Here is a 20,872-nt window from a genome sequence, read left to right on the forward strand (position 1 = left end):
AACCCTAACCCTCAGTATTATGACTAACTCTAACCCTCAGTATTATGACTAACCCTAACCCTCAGTATTATGACTAACTCTAAACCTCAGTATTATGACTAACTCTAACCCTCAGTATTATTATTAATCCTAGTCTCAGTATTATGACTAACCCTAGGATTATGACGAACCCTCAGTATTATTATTAATGCTAGTCTCAGTATTATGACTAACCCTAACCCTCAGTGTTACTCGGTATTGTCCATCCCATTAACATGTTACTTCCGGGTCTCTGGGCGAACTAAAGGCTTTCTTGCTTTCCTATTGGTTATTAACAGACTTGCCCCGGAAACTGGACTTGACCTACCGGAAGCACATCACCGGGTCTTTGCCCACAGAACGCAGTGTTATTACCCCGGTAAGGTGAGTTTGTTATTAAATATATACAACAATTTTTTTATATATTTAATATTATAACAGATTTTATGACATATGGTTGAGATTGAGCGCGTTTGAATCCTGATGTAGCTTTAGCACACCGCTAGCGTCGCGGCTCTTCAGCGGGTCCTATTCACCTCAGACTGGAATGTTTAGCTCTTATTATTATTATTATTATTATTTACTGTTATTTATTTATTTATATATATCCGATATTTTAGTAACAGCACTGATCGAGACGCTCGGGCTAAGCTAATCTGCGTTACACACACACACACACACACTGCAGTGTTTCTACGCGCTCGTGCGAATACGTTACGGTTTCCATAGTAACAGCGCGCGCACAGGGAGGTGTGTAAGACTGAGCTTTGATATTTGTCATAAAGCAGATTAAATGTGTGTTTCAGGTGTTTGGGAGAGTGTGTGTGAGTGTGTGTGTGCGCGCGCGCATCATGGAGTGTGTGTGGGATGAGCAGGAGGCTTATGACGAGCTGCTGTACTGGGACTCACTGATTCAGGAGGGACACACACTCCACCCACGTGACTACAACAGGTAACACACACACACACACACAGAGTTTACACAGCAGTTAGAATCCACACTTAAGGTATAATTATTATTTTTGATGTTGGATAGTGGAAATATAACACTCTATTGTGTGTGTGTGTGTGAGGTATGAGGAGCTGCGGTACTGGTACGAGTGTGTGTGTTATGAGGATAAGCTGAGGCAGTACCACGCGTGTGTGGCTGAGATGCAGCAGAGAGAAGCTGAGGCTCCGCCCCCTGACCCGGTCAGTTAAACACCGCCGCCGCCCCTCTGGTGTTCATGCTGGGATCAAAACAGTCCCTCACTTAACTTTATCTTGTGTGTGTGTGTGTGTGAAAGGAGAAGCTGCTCCCTCAGCGCCTCTTTGTCATCGAGGATCGTCATGTTAAGACGAAGCACGCGAGTGTGTACCCGTGCGCGGAGGAGCTGCAGGCGGTGCAGAGCATGGTGTCTCAGGTGGAGAGCGCGCTGAAGACCGTCGCTAACTGGCTGAACGGACAGGAGGCCGCGAGGTGAGCCGCCGCTGAGCTCAACACCAAGCAAGCGGGAAGTGGAGCTTCATTCTGTATGGGTTACACTGACCTGTCTGTGTGTGTGTGTGTGTGTTACAGTGCGGGTAATAAGCTGCAGGGGGTCCGCAGGGTGGGTTTGGTGGCGAAGGGTTTGTTGCTGAAGCAGGACATGGACCTGGAGCTCGTGCTGCTCTGCAGCGAAACACCGACACACAAACTACTAAGCACCATCAGCAACAAACTACAGGAGGTCATGAAGGTGTGCAGAGCAATAATCCTCCCGAAACACACACACACACACACACACACACACACACACACACTTATCATGGCACATTTTAACTATATTCCACAATATCTCTGTAATTTGTTAATACACCAGTTTAATCGTGTATTGTGTACATAAATCACTTATTTTTGTTTTGGATCGTTATGTGTGTGTGTGTGTGTGTGTGCTTGTGTTAGAGCGAGACGGAGGATGAGTACGTAATCGCCGTGGCGGGTGAGGACGCTGCTGTAACGGTGCGCTCTGTAACAGAGCCGGTGTTAAACATGATGATCCGTGTCTCATCCCCTGTGGTGAGGGAGCGGGCGGAGCGCGGGCAGTCCAGAGGTACACACACATACGCACGCGCACACACACACACACACACATACGCACGCACGCACACACGCCACCTTCCGCAGTTTAATGACTCTTGCAGGCGTGCGTGTAAAATAAAGTGGATGCTTTGCAGCAAAAACGGTGAAGTGAGTTAACAAGTGAATCGTCTGGTTTGTGTTCAGACTCGGCTTGTGTGATATAACTGTTTAATTCATTTTAATAATTATTACACTGTAACTCCAGTCCAGTTTTATGACCTATAGCAGATTTGCTCTTACAATTTACAGTTTGATTTTACTCACACTTGAGAAATATACATTTATTATGTTTGTTTGTGACGCCACCAAAACACCTTCACTAAACCTGGTGAGAAACTCAGTCTAGGGTAGAAACCCAAAGAGAGAAATGCCTAAATGAGTTGTGAAATGTTTTTTATGAATACTCTCAGTGGTGGTGTTGATTAACACAAGGTGTTCGAGTCAAAGTGGGACTTTTGATTGTACAGAATCACAGACAACAGGCCTGAGAGTAAACACTCCCTTTATTTCCTAATAGAATCCCCTGATACACTAATGCACTTATCACGTTACAACCCTGGCTCAGGTGAGCAACATCAAGGACAAAACACGGGTTTGCCAATCAAAAATAATTTATGAATTATGACAAATATATATATATATAATGGCAAAAATAAAATAAAAAACACCACTAGAGGAAAAACCATTGGTGCCGTTCTAGTAGCACAGCCAGAGAGAGTGTGTGTGAGAGAGAGTGTGTGTGAGAGCCAGTCCTGGGATTTAAAATGGCTCACTTTCAGGTGCCATCAATCAACAGCTGATTGCAGGTCATCCCCCGGAGACTGAAAAACAATAACTAAAGATCTAGTTCTCACCCACATAACACTCCCACCCTTAAGTGGTTGCAAAAGGAGGACCTAATGCAACACTAATGTGTATAGTACACATTAGTACAGTACAGTACGAATAAAATAAAGTTTAAGATTATACCCCTGCTAAAACAAACTCCACCGCATTATCTGTTGGTTGAAATTTCTCATGCTGTGGAGAAAAGTTAAAGGATTATGATCTGTATACACAGCATGCAACATACACATCAAAATGATTCAGAGCTAAAATAAGAGCCAAAGCTTCCTTCTCAATAGTTGAATAATGCTTCTGATGGACATCAGACTACTTTGAAAAGCAGCTCTATTGAATCACCTTGAAGCCAAACAGCTCCCAACCCAAAATCACTAGCGTCCACAGCTAGCTTAATGGGTCGGCTAAAATCAGGAACAATGAGAACAGGAGAACTGCTCAACAAGGCCTTCAAATTGTCAGCCTAACATAACTCTGTCCAAACAAAAAGAACCTTGGGACTAAGCAAATTTGTCAAAGGTGCAGCAACTGTAGCAAAATTCCTGCGAAAAACTCTTATAATATCCCGCCACGCCCAAAAAACCTTTTAATTCCCTCCATGAAGATGGCACTGGAACATTTACAATGGCCTCTAGTTTTGCTCCAACTGGAGACAGATATCCCTGATCAACAACTTTGCCCAAATGAATTACCGAGCCACGGTTTCTTGTGATCGGACTGCCTATCTGATTCATGTCTGAAACGCCGGCCTCCCAGGAACTCCTTGTGAAAATGTCTTGGAGCGAGGTCAGGACTGTACAGGGGACGTGGCGATACATCCACCCGAGTTCTTGTGATGTGTGAATGAGTGAATGAGTGAATGAGTGTGTGTACAGTTCACACACACACACACACACACACAGATGCGTCTCATCTGATTGTCAGTGATCAGGCGTTTCACACCCCTAACGACTGCAGTGAGCTCTGAGACACCTCGGCCGTGTTCGTTAGAACGTTTTCACCGCTCAGATGTTTGAGTCTCATCACCGCCTTCATTCACCAGAAGATTCTGCACAAGTCCCAGTTTGACTCGAACAAATGAAATCACTTATCACAATTTGGATAAAAAAGCAACAGCTTTATATTGCACAAGCCCAGTCCCATGTGTTCACACTTGAGGGTTTAACCACACGCTCCTCCCACTGCAAACTAATTACACACAAATTCTGTAGAGTTGAAACACACACACACACACACACAGTACAGACTTTACTTCAGGAGCACAAACATTGTCAGGTTCCTTTTGTGCTTCCCAGCCAGAGAGAAGGTGAGGTTTGTCTTTAAATAAGGAAACGCTGAAGAGCCCGTGATTGTGATTCAGCTGCAGCACGTTCTTTACCTGACACAGTGAGGATCTTCTCAGGGTGTCCTGTGGTCAGGGAAGAAGATGTTTCTGTGTTTCAAAAGAGTCCTGCATCTGGTGAAGACAACTACATATATAAAACTGAAATGACTGCAGTTCGGTTAAAACCTGAAACATTATTAATCACCTGAAGGATCGAGCTGAACCTCAACTTCACAGGAGGAATGTGATCAGAGACACACCCCGAGTGAGTGTGATGGAGAAAACTCAAACACCTGCTGAAGTCACATGATAGTAAAAAATGTTTAGTAGAAATCAGAGGTCTGTTAATATTAAATGTAAGAGCATTACCACACACACACACACACACACACACTCACTTCAGGCTTCAGTTTGTTAGGGATCATAAACTTTGAAGTGATGGATTGATCCATCACTTCCAGTGATCCAGACTGGTCCTGTTCCAGAGTGATGGGCGTGTCCGGGTGAGAAGGGAAGGACATGAAGCGATGCTCCCATCATGCATAGTGTCCACTGTACAAGCCTCTGGAGACAGTGTTATGATCTGGGGTTGATCAGTTACTCAGGTCTAGACTCAGTAACGTTATGGGGCAATAAAATGAAGTCAGATGACCACCTGAATGTACTGAACCACCAGGGTATCACAGGTTTTCTTCTTTCCCGATGACACGTGCCGTATTCCAGGACTCCAGGAGAGTGTGAGAAAGACAGCTGCTCTGGGAACATCAGGAATCATTGACACACATGAACTAGACACCACAGAGTCCTGACCTTTAACCCCAGTGAGAGTCTCTGTGACGTGCTGGAGAAGATCCACTTTCGCTCTGTCAAAACAAGGCTTAAATTAAACGCAGCTCCCGATGGGAACGCACGTTATGATGTTGCATGCGTTATATATATTAGTGTGTAAAACTTTTGGTTCAGATGATTATCAGTCACAAGTAACATTCCTCACTGTTCCAGCAGTGTGTGTCCGTGTGTGTCAGTGGGAGAGCTGAGGCAGTGCCGTGACTCTGCTGTCATTTATCAATAGTCAGGCCACACCCCCAAGAGATGAATAAATCGGAGTGTAATAACCCTTCTGATGTGAACACAGGGTTAAATCTGTAACGAACACGCGTTAGTCCTGAAGGCCAGGATTTATTCACATTCCTGTAATGGTACATTTTGATGGTTATTGATTAATTGATTATTAATGATTGATTGGTTTGTTCCACTCGTCAGGTTTTGCTGCAGCGTTCACCCTGTTTCTGCGACAAAAAAAATTGTGGAATTTAAATCAGATATCTTGCTGTTGTCACTTGTGATTTTGAAAGTGTGTGAGTTTTTAGGGGCGGTGGAGTTTTGACCAACCGGAAGCTCTTGGACTCTTGGAGGGGCGGAGCAACTGAGCTCTTGGGCGGGGAGGGGGATGGGTGGTCTCACTTAACACTATTTATATACATCCTTAAGCTGATGATGCACACATGGGTCGAAAATTTCTTAAACACAGAGTGTGATTCGTTCTACACACAGGTAGAGTGGGCGGGACTATGAAATTTGTCAAATTTGTGTGGGTTATGCTAAACGTTTTTCTTCCTACAGGGGGAAAAAACTCAAAAGAATTCTGTAGAATCTGTGTTATTATTTTATTCTACTGAAAGAGGGCGTGGCTGACCTTCAGGCCACACCCTCACCATAGCTTCACCATCGCGAAAACAAATCCTAGTTTTTTTTTAAACACTGTGTTTGAGGGCGTTTGTCCGTATTCAAACTCTGTCCAATAGCAGCTTGAAAAAAAACGACCACACCCACCCAGTGAGCTCCAAGTATGTTTGCTCCGCCTCCTAGAAGAGGTCTGAGCGCCCCTTGGTCAAACTGTGCCTTGTGTTGTGGTCTGATAGAAGCTCCGCCCGGCGCTCTGGACTCAAACAAATGCCTGGAGTCTCTCGCGTCTCTGCGCCACGCCAAGTGGTTCCAGGTTTGCACCTCACTTTATAATCTAACGACCTCTAACGTTAATTAACGTGACCTTTATTAATTACGTATTTGATTGTTGAATCTTTCACAAAGTGTTTTTTTTAAGAAATTTGAGAAAAGTGGACGTTCAACCTCAAATACGTGTTTTACTGAGAGAGAGTGAGAGAAAGAGAGTGTGTGTGTGTGTGTGTGTGTGTGAGAGTGTGAGTGAGTGGATGGAGAGATGAACAGAAAAACAAAGCAGATCAATGTGTTTTTTTGTCTTCAGGAAGGTTTTGTCCCAAATTGACTTGCATGTAGAGAGTGTTAGTAGTGTTTATTAGAGAGTGTGAGGACCACCTGTCAGAGGTTGTGTGTGTGTGTGTGTGTGTGTGTGTGTGCGTGCGTGCAAAACGCTGTGCTAGCAAGCATGTTTATTTGTACAGACATTGATAATTATCAGTGTTAATTTTGTCAAGTTAATAATGCCGTAAAATATTAGTTGACAACCTTTTTACCTACGACTAAGACGAGACGAGACGATGACGTGACATCACGGATATCAGTGAACAGTGATATTATCAAAAAAAAGTTTAGAGGTTTAAAAAATAAAAACTAAACATCTGTCTTTATTTTCATCAACATTTAATTTCCTCCCAATCCGCTGCGATACGGTGTTTATTCATTACGGCACGAGCGGCGGTGTGTCCCGGGTCACGGCGCGCGGCATATCAGGAGTAGTTTGCGCGTGCAGTGACTGGACATTACAACTTCAGTCGTCTTTAACTCCTCGTCATCACAGCAGGACTCGGGCCGAAGAGAAGAGACGATATTTGGGCCCATTTTCTTCATATCGAACCCGAGAGAAAAAGCCGAAGTGTCGTAATATCGGAGGGGGAACAGTGGGGGAACACAATCACTGGGAGAAATACCACAAACCTGAAGAGACACGTTAAGGCATCCCATAACAATCCCCCAGTTTTACTACATGTTAAAATAAAATAAAATACATTATAATGTTAAACCGTTACCAAACACATTAATCTAATAGATCAGTAAATGATTGAGGCCCTGAGGAGCTACAGGATCACTACAACAGTCCAAGTGTGTAGATTCATATAAAAAGAGTTTTAAACACTGTATTGTCCGTACGGCGCCGATTGTTCTGTAGTTAATAAATATGGACATGCAGCTGTTGTTCTGATGTTAAAAATAAATATAATTAACTGAAAACATCAGATGAAAAAATACATTGTAAATGTTAAGATAATTATTTTGTGAAAAACCTTAAGAAAGTGTTTTGGCTAGACTAGATTGACTGTTAATTAATAATAACCTTGTTGCTAAAATATTACATTTTCATTGACTAAAACTAGACTAAACAAAAAAGGATAAGACTAAATATGATAAAAACTAACAAAGACATTAATCCTAGGACTAGGACTAAGACTGAAACTGAAAATAGCTGACAAAATTTACACTAATGATTTTAGATGCTGCAGTAATCTTAATATGAAGATCAGTTCAAACTGTTAGTGTTGTGTTTTATGAGCGCACACACACACACACACACACACACACACACACACACAGACCTGACACACACACACAGTACAGATGTACACACTTGTGTAGAGGAGACTCACAGATCTCTCTGTCTGCTCTTAAAGCACAACACCTCACACACACACACAGTGTCTATAAGTACAACATGCTCGCTAACACACACACACCGATCAGCTGTGCGCCCTCTACACCACACCATGTCAAAGGTCTCTGAGCTTAGATTGTGTGTGTGTGTGTGTGTGTGTGTGTGTGTGTGTGTGTGTGTGTGTGTGTGACTGATGTCATTTGATGACTGGATTGATGAAGTAAACACGCAGACAGATAAACGTGTAGACAGACATAGTTTAAGAGATCTGTGTTGGTGACAGTGTGATGTGTATAGACGTGTGTGTGTGTGTGTGTGTGTGTGTGTATTACAGGCTAAAGTTAACAATCTGCATTCGAGTGTGATGGTTATCCGCATCCTGAGAGACCTGTGTACCCGCGTGCCGACCTGGGCCCCGCTCAAAGGATGGGTGAGTGTGTGTGTGGGTGTGTGTGTGTGTGTGAGTAAGTGGGTGCGTGTGTGTGTGAGTAAGTGGGTGCGTGTGTGTGTGAGTAAGTGGGTGCGTGTGTGTGTGAGTGAGTGGGTGCGTGTGTGAGTGAGTGGGTGTGTGAGTGAGTGGATGTGGGTGTGTGTGAGTGGGTGGGTGTGTGAGTGAGTGTGTGTGGGTGAGTGAGTGAGTGAGTGGGTGTGAGTGGGTGTGAGTGTGGGAGTGGGTGTGGGAGTGGGTGTAAGTGTGTGTGTGTGGGTGTGTGTGCGTGTGAGTGGGTGCGTGTGAGTGGGTGTGTGAGTGGGTGTGTGTGTGTGTGTGTGTGTGTGTGTGTGAGTGGGGTTGGGTGGGTGTGTGAGTGGGTGTGGGTGTGTGTGAGTGGGTGTGGGTGTGAGTGGGTGTGAGTGGGTGTGGGAGTGGGTGTGGGTGTGAGTGGGTGTGTGTGTGTGTGTGAGTGTGTGTGTGTGTGTGAGTGGGTGTGTGTGTGAGTGAGTGGGTGTGAGTGTGTGTGAGTGTGAGTGGGTGTGGGTGTGTGAGTGGGTGTGAGTGGGTGCGTGTGATTGAGTGGGTGCGTGTGATTGAGTGGGTGCGTGTGATTGAGTGGGTGGGTGTGAGTGGGTGTGTGAGTGGGTGTGGGTGGGTGGGTGCGTGAGTGGGTGTGTGTGTGTGAGTGGGTGGGTGTGTGTGTGTGAGTGGGTGTGAGTGAGTGGGTGTGTGTGTGTGAGTGGGTGTGTGTGAGTGGGTGTGTGGTTAATTTGTTGTAGCAGCGTTTATCATTGTGTATTTGTATATTGCTGTGTGTGTGTGTGTGTGTGTGTGTGTAGGTGTTGGAGCTGCTATGCGAGAGAGCGTTAGCGACGAGTGATCGGCCGATGGGACCCGGAGAGGCGCTGCGGAGAGTGCTGGAGTGTATCGCCTCTGGAATACTGCTGGAGGGTAAACACACACACACACACACACACACACACACACTGCATAATATATCACACAGTATGAGTGCAGATCAATCCCTCTATCTGTGATCACTCAGATGAGGATGGGTTCTCTGTAGAGTCTCTGGTTCGTCTCAGTGAGGATCTGTTTCACACACGTTCACATCATACACACTTCTGAGCGTACTTGATCACTTTAAGCGTATTTGCACTGCACAAGTCACTTTAAATATGTGGAGTGCACAACCCTGGACATTAACATTCTTTTATTACCATTAATTCTAACTCCATTACACACAACAATTATATAAATATGTACCTACTCGTACAGCTGCTCTTATTCTTCTATATTTCTTCATATATTCTCTATATTGTGTATTTTTGTTGTACAGTTATTATTTTTTTTTTACTTTAATTTTTATATTTCATTTTTTTCTTTCCTAGTTAAATTTACGCTTTATTTTAATTTTCATATTTATTTCCTATTCATAGTCTTTTATTTTAAGGTCACGAGCAGTTGTCTAAGCATTTCACTGCATATCGTACTGTATGAGTGTGTATGAGTGTGTATGAGTGTGTATGAGTGTGTATGAGTGTGTATGAGTGTGTATGACTGTTTGTGTGTATGACTGTTTGTGTGTATGACTGTGTATGAGTGTGTATGAGTGTGTATGTGACAAATAGAATTAGAATTTGTAATGTTCCTATTATTGTGTAAATCTGATTTGCGACACTAGGCATTGTTAAAAGCGCTGTGTGTGTGTGTGTGTGTGTGTGTGTGTGTGTGCACAGATGGTCCTGGTATTTCTGACCCGTGTGAGAGGGCAGGTGTGGATGCGAGCGCCCATCTTACGCCCCAGCAGAGGGAGGACATTACCCAGAGTGCACAGGTACACCTCTTACCCAGAATGCACTTCCTAAGGGGGCGGGGCGTAGATGAATAATGTGTGTAACAGTACTGCGGTGTGTAGGATCCCTAGAGATGTGTGTGGCGTGTGTCATTAGTGCTGCAGTACCAAACACACTCCAGTGGGGGCGCTTTAATCCCACATTCTCCCCCCTCCCCCCTCCCTCCCCCTCTTTTCCCAGTTTGCTTTGCGCCTCATGGCGTTCGGACAGATCCACAAGGTGTTGGGGATGAACCGCCTGTCAACTAAAGTGGGGCACATGTACAGCGACACACTCATCTGTAAGGACACACACATACACACACACACACACACACACACACACCTTATTATTTAATTTATTTTTTAAATTAATTAATTTAGATTTATGTCTGCAACAGTGTTTCCTGTATAATTACCCCTGTTGTGTGTGTGTGTGCGCGTGTGTGCGCGTGCATGTGCGTGTGTGTGTGCAGCCCAAACCACAGCACCAGGGCTGAGTGTGGTGAAGCGCCCGCTGGAGTCGACCACGGAGGAGGAGTCAAGCAGCAGTAAAGTCCCTCGCAAAGGCATGTCTCTTTGTCTCTCTGTCTCTGTCTCCCTCTCTCTCTGTGTCTGTCTCTCTGTGTCTGTCCCTCTGTCTCTGTGTGTCTCTGTCTCTCTGTGTCTGTCTCTCTGTCTCTGTGTGTCTCTGTCTCTCTGTCCCAGTTCTAGTTTATTAATAGCTGTTTCTCCCTTTGAAGTTGATTGTCAGGACTCGGGTTTAAGACTGACTTCGGGGGGTGAGATATGAGCTGTAAGAGAGACGTGCGTGTGCGTGTGTGCGTGTGTGCGTGCGTGCGTGCGTGCGTGCGTGCGTGCGTGCGTGTGTGTGGAGTCTCCCAGTGGAGTAAATCTGTATGGCTTTGTGTCATGTGCTGGAAAACATGATAACTGTTTTTACTGAATCACACCATACAGGAGAGGAGTCAGTGTGTGTGTGTGTGTGTGTGTTTACACAGAGCTTGTTGTGGTCGAGCCCAGTAATGCAGTGATGATCCTGAACCAGCTGCACCCGGGCCTGCTGTATCGCCTCATGTCCCAAACCGGCCCTGAACACAGTCCCCAGTTCACCATGGCCATCGAGGTGAAGGGAAAGAGCTACGAGGCCACGGGGTCGTCGAAACGCAACGCCAAACTGCTGGTCGCCCAAAAAGTGTGTTACACACACACACACACACACACAGATGGTTTGTTTGCAGCACAAATTCGCTAAAAGTAATAGGATTTGGTATGTGTGTGTGTGTGTGTGTGTGTGTGTGTGTGTGTGTGTGTATGTGTAGGCCCTTCACGCTCTAGGTGTACTGGTCACACCCACAGAGACCACACCTACAAACCAAACAAATCAGACGGGAGATCAGGAGACGGTTGTCACGGGAACCAACAGACCTGCGAGTGCTGGGGGGGATGGAGTGGAGGTAATCTGTCTTTCTTTTACTCACACACACTCACACACACTCACACACACACACACACACACACACACACAATTTTTGATATATTTTTTTTTTAATGGGGCTTAAGGACATTAAACTGTTTGTGTGTGTTTGTGTGTGTGTGTGTGTGTGTGTGTGTGTAGGTTACCCTACAGGGCGGTCCGATTCTCACTAAACACGGGAAAAACCCAGTGATGGAGCTGAATGAAAAGAGGCGGAGTCTGAAGTATGAGGTCGTCTCTGTGAAAGGACGATTTAATGACAAGATCTTCACCATTGAGGTGTGTGTGTGTGTGTGTGTGTGTGTGTGTGTGTGTGTGTGTAATAGTTTTTCCCACAGGTCAGCGCTACCTGCAACACAGACGTACAACTGACAGTAAATACATCTGACCTTCATCACAATATTTGATTTATTTGGTATTTCTATTAATTTCACAGAAATCACGGGTCCTGTATCTCCCTCCATCTACACACAGTAAAGAGTCAAACAAGTAACATATTAACAACTAAACACTGTTTCATGTATAAAGATGGAGCTGTTTGTTAGAGCCGGTGGATTTAGTCATTCTTTACATTCCTATGTTTTAATAAATATAAATATATAAATATAGAGGTCTGGATTGTACAGTACCGAGTTCTCCTCAGACGTTTTCTTTTATTCAGCACAGCCTGGGCGATATGATGAACTGAATGTTATTTCATTTTAACCAACTTTACACACGACTGAGGAATAATAATAATAAAAAGGAATAGCACAGATTCACAAGAGGATTCCTTATTATGATTGTTTTAGGATGTTTCTGTGACCTAGGAATAATAATAATAATAGGCATTTACACGTGTAAAATTTACACGTTTTATTTGTAGTTATAACTTTAGTTCTCCGTACACACACACACACACACACACACACACACACACACACAGGCTGGATGGCAGGATGAGCAAGTTGTGTTTTGTTGACCGTTGCTGTGTTGCCGCTCAGATCCATGCTGTTTGAGTTTTATTAATCCTTCAGTGTTTATAAAGAAGAGAAGACGTCACTGTGTGTGTGTGTGTGTGTGTGTGTGTGTGTCTGTCTGTCTGTCTGTCTGTCTCCACAGAGAGTCATTCTCCCAGACAGGTTTATAAAAAGGGGCGGGCCCTGTGTGGTAAAGTGCTCACGCTATCATCTGTAGACTGATTCCCCGTGATGCTGTAGCCTGTGTGTGTGTGTGTGTGTGTGTGTGTTTGTGTGTGTGTGTGTGTGTGTGTTTCAGGTGGAGGTAGATGGAGAAAAGTTTCAAGGTTCAGGATCTAATAAGAAGGTAGCGAAGGCGAACGCTGCTCTGGCTGCTCTGGAGAAACTCTTCCCCAATGACAACCCTGAGAGTCAGAAGAAGAAGAAATTCCCACTGATGGTGCAACACACACACACACACACACACACAAATATATGCAACTTATACATACACACACAGACATATGATTGTATCCAAACCCTCACACTCGGTGTTAATGTTATGACTGTGTGTGTTTATAGAGTTATGGTGGAATGGGCGGGGTCTCATTTACTGCTGGGCGTGGCAGGGGAAGAGGGCGGGGCAGAGGATTTATCACCAAGGGCTCCACTTTTAAAGGTGAGACTTGTCACATTGCTGATCCAGTGTGTGTGTGTGTGTGTTGTTTTTTATGTTACAGTTATAAAGTGTTAAGATCAAAAATGGACAACCACGTTTCTGCAGCAGCAATAACGGACCAACATCACTACGGAATCCGTATCCCAGACCAAAGTTCCACCTTTACGGCAGAAGCCCGGGCTCCGTTACTCGCTCGGGAACATAGTGAAAAAGGAAGGGAACTAAACGCCTTAGTATTCACCGACTCAAAACCCTGTCTACAAGCCTCGGAATCTACGAAAACAAATCACCCAATAATCACTGATATATTAATCAAGGCAAACCAACTACAGAAGAACCATCACGATATTATCTTCTACTGGATCCCAGGACATAGTGGAATAATGGGAAATGAACAAGCTGACATGGCAGCAAGACAAGCTCTTACAGAAACTATTAGCGTATGCCAAATCCCACCCTCTGACCTCAAACCATTGATAAATCAATATATATCAAATAAATGGCAAGCAGAATGGGAGCGGTACAAAAACAACAAACTATTGGAAATAAACCCAGTGGTAGGAAAAAGGAGTTATCACCCATTCGACTCAAGATGATACAAGGGGCCGTATAGGCCATACAAACATTACCCATGCTTATTTATTAAAGGACGAAGAAGCCCCAAAGTGTCAGTGCTGCAGAACCACCCTAACCTTAAAGCGCATACTTTTGGACTGCCTGAGTTTTTACACCATAAGAAAACACTTTCTACCGGAACAAGATTTAAAAATGAACAGATCTGTACATTTCAGGATCCATTTTTTTTTTAAAAGCTTAAATATTTTGGCACCTGCTTATCTGTCGGTCCCCTTCCAGAGACTTCTGGTCCAGAGATCCTCTGATCTTCATCTACTGCACATCCCCAGAGCAAAGCTTAAAACCAGAGGTGGCAGAGCCTTTTCGGTAGTAGCCCCCTGCCTGTGGAACAGCCTCCCTTTGCAGTTGAGAGTCTCCCAGAATCTTAATCATTTTAAAACCATGCTTAAAACACATCTGTTTTCATGTGCATTTTATTAAATTTGATTTATTAAGCTAGTTTTATTTTATTTATTACTATTTTTATTATTATTATTATTTGATTTTCTCCTGTGGATTTCAGTCTTGTGGTTTGTAATAGTGAGCGATGATTATTAAGTAGATGCCCTGTATAGTACCTGTTGACTTATTGTTCTATACTTCTACAGCACTTTGGTCAGCGGAAGTTGTTTTAAATGTGCTTTATAAATAAATTTGATTGATTGATTGAAAAAAACATTCCGCAAGACAAAACCAGAAAAACTCTTACAATTTCTGACTAAAGTGCACCTAAAGAACCAAATGTAAAATCTTGTTCTTCTGACCGAGACCATGCTATTATCTGATCCATTATTATTATTATTATTATTATATCCTTTTTAACTTTCCCACTATTCTCTCAATCACTTAGATTATAACATAATAAATCAGCTTAATATTTGATGTGAATCTTGCCATAAAATAGCCTGAGAAGCTGATATGCCAATAAATCCACATACAAACAAACAAACAATATAAAGTGTTACGTGTTGTGAGTGTAATTATGGGATTGCTGCTTAGTTCTACTGTGTGTGTGTGTGTACTCTGTCTAAACTCTGACCCCAGTCTGTCTTGTGTGTGTGTGTGTGTGTATGTGTGTGTGTGTGTGTGTAGGTTCTCAGGAGGACCAGAGTGTCTCGGACTCGCACACACCGGTCTATCAGGCCGTCCCGCCCCCCAGCAGCGGGTACTACAGTCAGCACAGTCACGAGTACGGTCAGTACAGAAAGAACCCGCAGAACCAGAACTCTGGGCAGAACCAGGAGTCTCTGGTGGGACCTGATTATGGATACGGCTACCAGAACACGCAGAACTACAACTATGGGGGTGAGACACACACACACACACACACACACACACACACACACACACTTTTTGACTTTGTAACTGATCTGGTCTGAAGTGTTTGAGGTTTTTGTTTTGTTCTTCAGAAGTGTGAAGTGCATCATCTGTCTGTCACTCTTTTTACACCCCTTTCCACCCCCTCCCCCCTTCTCTAGCCTACTCTAATCAGTCCACATTTGGGAGCGGTGGACCTGGAGCAGAGAATTATGGGTACCAGCAGAGCGCCTACCCGAACCTCGGTGGCTACAGCAGCAGCAACACAAACTACAGCTACAAATAAAACACACCCTGTCGGGGGGGCGGAGCATCCGTTCACACACCTTCATTTGTCCAGAGGGGTGGAGCTTCATCCTGACATTAGGGTTCAGATGGGTGGAGCTTCTTCTCTTTATCATCTTTCAGTCGAGTCTCCCAGGAGCTTTGTCTCGTACCACGTGCTTTCCGTCCCCACAAGCTGGGTCGTCCTGGAGGCGGAGCTTCTTCTTCCAGTTTGCATAATGAGGACTGATTGATTAATGAGTAGTTTTGTAGTGGAGACTTGCTGTTCGGTTGAGTTAATGGTTTTTGCGCACGCTGCTGTTTGGCTTTAGATTTTCTTCACTTTTGCTTCCGTTTGTGATTTTGTTCAGCGGCGTTTTGGTGCATCAGCGTGTTCACATTAGTGCTTCTTCATCTCTGTGTGTGTGTGTGTGTGTGTGTGTGAGAGGGAGAGGAAGTCTGGTCTGATTTTCCTCTGAGAATTTCTTCTTGTTCTGTCCTCTGTAAGTGAGTGTGAAGTTGAGAATCCCCCACACTAACCCTCGTTAATGCTGATGGTGAAATTAGTTTTGTTTCTCTTCCTGTTTGATTCAGTAACTGTGACTTTCATCTGAGCTTCTCACTGACTGTAAGAATAAAATGTTTTCTATTTTTAAACCAAGAATGTTTTTTTTGTCACTAAGATTTTCAGTCTGACACCTGCTGCAGTCTCACACACATGATCGCGCACACACACACACACACACACACACACACACACACACACACACACACACACAACACTGAACCAAGTGAACTGTAGGGGAACAGTGGCTTGTGGTTTAAACTCGTCAAACTGACTATTGATAAAAAGCTGAAACATGGTGTTTATAACAGATTATATCATTTCCACGACTGCACACGAGTTTATAAACCTGACAGACAAATTGAAACGAGTTACGATGTTTGATCATTATGTAGAATTTAATGATTTATAAGTTTTTTAATAAAGTTTATTGACCTTCAGTGACCTCAGACGGCCTACAAACACACAAACCACGAAGACACGTGTGAGAATCAGAATAGCAGCAAGATGGAAAATAAACGTGTCAGTCACAAGGCTGCTGATTCACACACACACACACACACACACACACAGGTTTATATAAAATGCTTTAAGCGGAACTGTTACTTTGCTGCAGCTGAGAGACGAGACGGTCGAGGCCCAGGTAGGTGAGGTTCACCTTTATACCGCATTCTTACACACGCAGGGGCCTGAAAATTACCACAAACGTCAACATGAAAATACATCAAATATATCTGTCACATGACGGCGGCGGCGACGCGACTACTGCCATCTAGAGGAAACACGATGTTACACACAGCGGCTGTAACTCAACACAAGCTTTAACAAAGGGAAGAGATAACGTGTGTGTACATTTTAGATCCTATATATAGGCAGCACAGTGGCCTTGCACCTTCAGGTCCTGGGTTCGATTCCTGCCTCGTGGTCTGTGTGTGCGTGTGTGTGTGTGAGAGAGTAGTTTGCATGTTCTCTCTGTTCTTGGTGAGTTTCCTTCCACAGTCCAAACACATGCAGATTAGTCTATGGTTCCCAAAACCCGTAGTGTGTGTGTGTGTGTGTGTGTGTGTGTTCATGCCCTGCGATGCATTGGGCCCTTGTGGTGCCCCAGACCTCTGAAATGGGCTCCAGGCCCCGGTGACCCTGCACAGGAGAAGCAGCATAGAACATAAATACTATATATAATTAATAACTGTGTGTGTGTGTTTATAATCAGTGTGTGTGTGTGTGTTAGACTGAGTGTTTACTCTGATTAGTGTTTGATGTCATCAAAAACAGCAAACTGATAATGTTCTTCCACTCTGATTTAATCTCGTCATCATTCAGCCTTTAATCTGACCTCTGACCTCATCAGTCTTGTCTACAAGTTAACCCGTGTGTGTGTGTGTGTGTGTGTGTGTGTGAGATTAGCAGATGAGTGTCAGCTGAGTGTGAGGACGGACTCATTTAAACTAGGAAGTAAAAGGCTGTGTGTGTGTGTGTAGTGGAGAGAGAGGGTCACAGGAAGGTTCTGGTAAACAACAAACTGATGGTGAGTTTTATTTCAGTTTTTATTTCTTCTTAATGCACAAGTTTATATATAAATAAAATATTTTGATGTAATTCATTCAATTTTTTTGAAGTTTTATGTTTTAAAAATGTGATGTAATAAATGTTGGTTTTATGCTGAGATGAGACCTGCTGTCTCCAGACTGTCCCTCTAAATGTGAAGCTTGAGGTTTAGGTTGTGAGTCGGTGTCTCCACAGATGGCTGTGCAGATCATTTCCATCCTCTTCATCACCCTTCCTGTCATCCTTTGCTCCCCTTCATTTAATGGCCTGGAAGCTGAAGGCAGTAAGTGTGTGTGTGTGTGTGTGTGTGTGTGTGTTTAAATTCTCTTATCCTTGAGTTCAGCACTCCTTCTCCACTCTTCAGTACTTTAAGCTTAAAAGCTACTGTTTCTGACTTCTGTAGAATTTTGTCTTTACTCTGAATCCTGTTTAATGCTTTTTTTTTTTTATTTTTTTTTTTATATAAAAATGTTACATTTGCTGTTGTAATGGTGGAGATTTTGATAAATAATGGTTGAGTGCAGCAGACATCTTCTGAGGAACCAAATGCCTTAAGATGGTTAATACACTCTCGTGACTTTAAATGCCAAACTGTTCCTTCTCGACTAAACTGTTCAACGGTTAATGGACTTTTTAAAGTGACTTTCATTTCTGCAGCATTAATTCCCCCAGAATGCATCGACTTTATGTAACGCATGAATAGAATGTTCTGGAAATCAGCGATCTTTGTTTTTCAGCCAATCGATCAGTTCGGTTCCTGGTGGTAGGAGACTGGGGCGGTTTGCCCCACGCACCGTTCTTCACGCCTGTGGAGTGGGCTACAGCGCGGGAAATGGGCCGAACTGCTGAGCAGCTTGGCGCTGACTTTGTTTTAGCCCTTGGAGATAATTTTTATTACAGAGGAGTGAAGAGTGTGGATGATCCCAGGTTTCAGGTGTGTAGTCATGATGTTTCATAAAACACTCTGATCGTGGGGTTTGTGTTTAAGACTGCAGATTACTTGTACGTGTGTGATTAAAGGATGACTGAAATATTAATTTAATAGTGTGATTACAGTGCTATGCGACTAGTCTTCAGCAACTAGTATGAGCAGTGAATATCGGCAGTACATGGTCTAGTCCCTCAGCATGTTCTGTACTGTCAGTAATGCAGACTGTTGTTTTGAATGGTTTTACCTGTAATTATTTGACTTTATCAAGCGTAACCCTAGGTCTATTCATCTTTCTGTTTCAGGAGACATTTGAGAACGTCTATACTGCTAAATCTCTCAATATTCCATGGTATGTGATTGCTGGCAACCATGACCATGCAGGAAATGTTCGTGCCCAGATCCAGTACAGCAAAATGTCCCAACGATGGTTAGACCACTTTCATATAGCTTTTCTTTGCTCAAGTGTTCTCTCTGGTGTAGAGGTTCCCAACCTTATTCCTGTAGGACCACTGCGCTGCCTATTGTAGTGTTTTCCCTGCTCTCAATTGCAGTGGGTGGGGTAGTCTGTCAATTAGCTAATTAGTTAAATCAGGTGTGCCAGGAGCTAAGAGGGTGCAAATGTGCAGTTAAATGGACCTCTGGACCATTGATGTATAGAAACCACAACATCCAGTGATGAACTACTTGACGCTTTCTGTGATCTAAAGTTGATGCATGCGAGTTTGTAGTACAGCTACCTTTTTATTTATTTAGTTTTTTTAAATTTGAAAGATTTGATAACTTATGCATGACCCAAAAGCTAGGCACGTTCCCTCATATGAAGTTGTTACAGTTTTGGGTGTCGTGGATGGGGTTCATTTTTATTTAAAAACGACCCCCAGGACTTGTCTAACAGCTTTTTATTATTTCACAGGAATTTCCCATATTACTACTATGAACTGAACTTCAATATTCCGCACACTGCTGCCACTCTGCAGGTGCTAATGTTGGACACGGTGCTTCTGTGTGGAAACACCGATGACTTCCAGGATGGAAAGCCAGATGGTGCCGTGAGCAGCGAGTCGGCAAATCGCCAGCTGGTGTGGCTGCAGGAACGTATGCAGCGCTCCAAAGCCGACTTCCTGATTGTGGCCGGACATTATCCTGTCTGGTCCGTGTCCAAACATGGGCCCACTGACTGCCTGCTGAGAAGGCTTCGCCCCCTGTTGGTGAAGTACAAAGCCACAGCTTACCTGTGTGGACATGATCACAATTTGCAGGCAAGTTTATAAATCCTGAGCAGAAGCATCTACTTGGGATGGTGGTAAAGGTGGTGAGTTACTGGTCAGAAGACCAAGTCCAATAACACCATTGCATCTTTAAAATGCTCTCTTCTGTCATGTCAAAGTTGCTATGTGGATGACCACATTTAATGAATACAGTACCACATTGGTCCAACACATGGTTCAATATATAGAAACTTGGCATATGTAATGCTACTATAACTGCTGTTAATTTGATTAGGTAAAGGTCTGTTTCTTTAGATTGAGTTTACCCCCCCCCCCTTTCCCCCCTGCTGCTAATGCTACATCTGTGCTGAATACTTCTGTTTATAGAGCAATCTAATGAAGTAAAGGAGGAATTTGAGACGGTGATGGGTTTGGTGTTGTAAATTAAGATTTAATTGTGCAGGTTGTAATCTTAATCTCTCTCTCTCTTTCAGTACTTCATGGAGTCTGGTGTTGGTTATGTTGTGAGTGGTGCAGGGAACTTCATTGACCCAGACATGAGGCATCGAAAGTCTGTTCCTCAAGACTCTCTGAAGTTCTTCACAGGAAAATCATCTACTCTTGGTGGCTTTGCACACATGGAGGTTACTGGTAAAAAACTGACTGTAACCTTCATCCAAGCAAGAGGAACTTCACTCTATCGCACGGTGTTGCCCAAACGCAACCTGTAATTCAAACAGTTAAGAAAAAAAAAAGTGCATGCTTGTAATCTACTTCAATATAATTTTACTAATTTTAGAAATTTGAATCCTTTTAGCTTCTGTAGGTTGTTTTATGTGTATTAAATTAAATGTGTATATTAAATAAGTATTTGAATTAAAAGCAAAGTGTGTTTTGAAAATTTAATATGGGTAAGCTATTGCAACAAATCTCCGCTGTTGGAACTTGTTGGAGTAGATGATGTTGATTCCAAAGGTGGGTTTTAAAAAAAAAAAATTTTATATAGACTAGTCACCAGAGAACTCTGCTATGAGAGCAGGTAAAGTTTAGTCAACCGCTCATGTTGGCCCAATTAATTGAATAGGTTTTCAAGAGCATCAAGGAACATGCATCATTTTGTCACTGCTTTTTTTTTTTTTTTTTTGAGCTTAG

The 20,872-nt window shown here is 43.4% G+C and overlaps 2 protein-coding genes across 4 annotated transcripts; both read left to right on the forward strand.

Annotated features, from left to right (window-relative positions):
- Window positions 1–332: 332 nt before the first annotated feature.
- Window positions 333–16,125, forward strand: ilf3a (interleukin enhancer binding factor 3a). Of its 2 annotated transcripts, none has more exons than XM_053498286.1 (19): window positions 333–402; window positions 825–970; window positions 1,092–1,209; window positions 1,305–1,477; window positions 1,577–1,736; window positions 1,943–2,090; window positions 6,206–6,282; window positions 8,246–8,341; window positions 9,184–9,295; window positions 10,084–10,181; window positions 10,381–10,480; window positions 10,655–10,747; window positions 11,180–11,373; window positions 11,501–11,635; window positions 11,797–11,934; window positions 12,913–13,053; window positions 13,176–13,272; window positions 14,980–15,192; window positions 15,366–16,125. In XM_053498286.1, the coding sequence occupies exons 2-19, from the start codon at window positions 870–872 to the stop codon at window positions 15,488–15,490; spliced, it is 2,319 nt and encodes a 772-aa protein (XP_053354261.1). In that variant the 5' UTR covers window positions 333–402; window positions 825–869; the 3' UTR covers window positions 15,491–16,125. The 2 variants fall into 2 exon arrangements, with proteins under 2 accessions (XP_053354261.1, XP_053354262.1); XM_053498287.1 differs by having other exon boundaries at window positions 335–397.
- Window positions 16,126–16,658: 533 nt separating this feature from the next.
- acp5a (acid phosphatase 5a, tartrate resistant) lies at window positions 16,659–20,607 on the forward strand. 2 transcript variants are annotated; one of them, XM_053498904.1, is made up of 7 exons: window positions 16,659–16,676; window positions 17,515–17,561; window positions 17,777–17,870; window positions 18,319–18,515; window positions 18,815–18,939; window positions 19,426–19,771; window positions 20,215–20,607. In XM_053498904.1, the coding sequence occupies exons 2-7, from the start codon at window positions 17,559–17,561 to the stop codon at window positions 20,449–20,451; spliced, it is 1,002 nt and encodes a 333-aa protein (XP_053354879.1). In that variant the 5' UTR covers window positions 16,659–16,676; window positions 17,515–17,558; the 3' UTR covers window positions 20,452–20,607. The 2 variants fall into 2 exon arrangements, with proteins under 2 accessions (XP_053354879.1, XP_053354880.1); XM_053498905.1 differs by lacking the exon at window positions 16,659–16,676 and having other exon boundaries at window positions 17,423–17,561; window positions 17,777–17,864.
- Window positions 20,608–20,872: the final 265 nt, after the last annotated feature.

Source organism: Clarias gariepinus, chromosome 6 (assembly GCF_024256425.1).
Source record: "Clarias gariepinus isolate MV-2021 ecotype Netherlands chromosome 6, CGAR_prim_01v2, whole genome shotgun sequence".
In the NCBI taxonomy this organism is placed as follows: Eukaryota; Metazoa; Chordata; class Actinopteri; order Siluriformes; family Clariidae; genus Clarias; species Clarias gariepinus.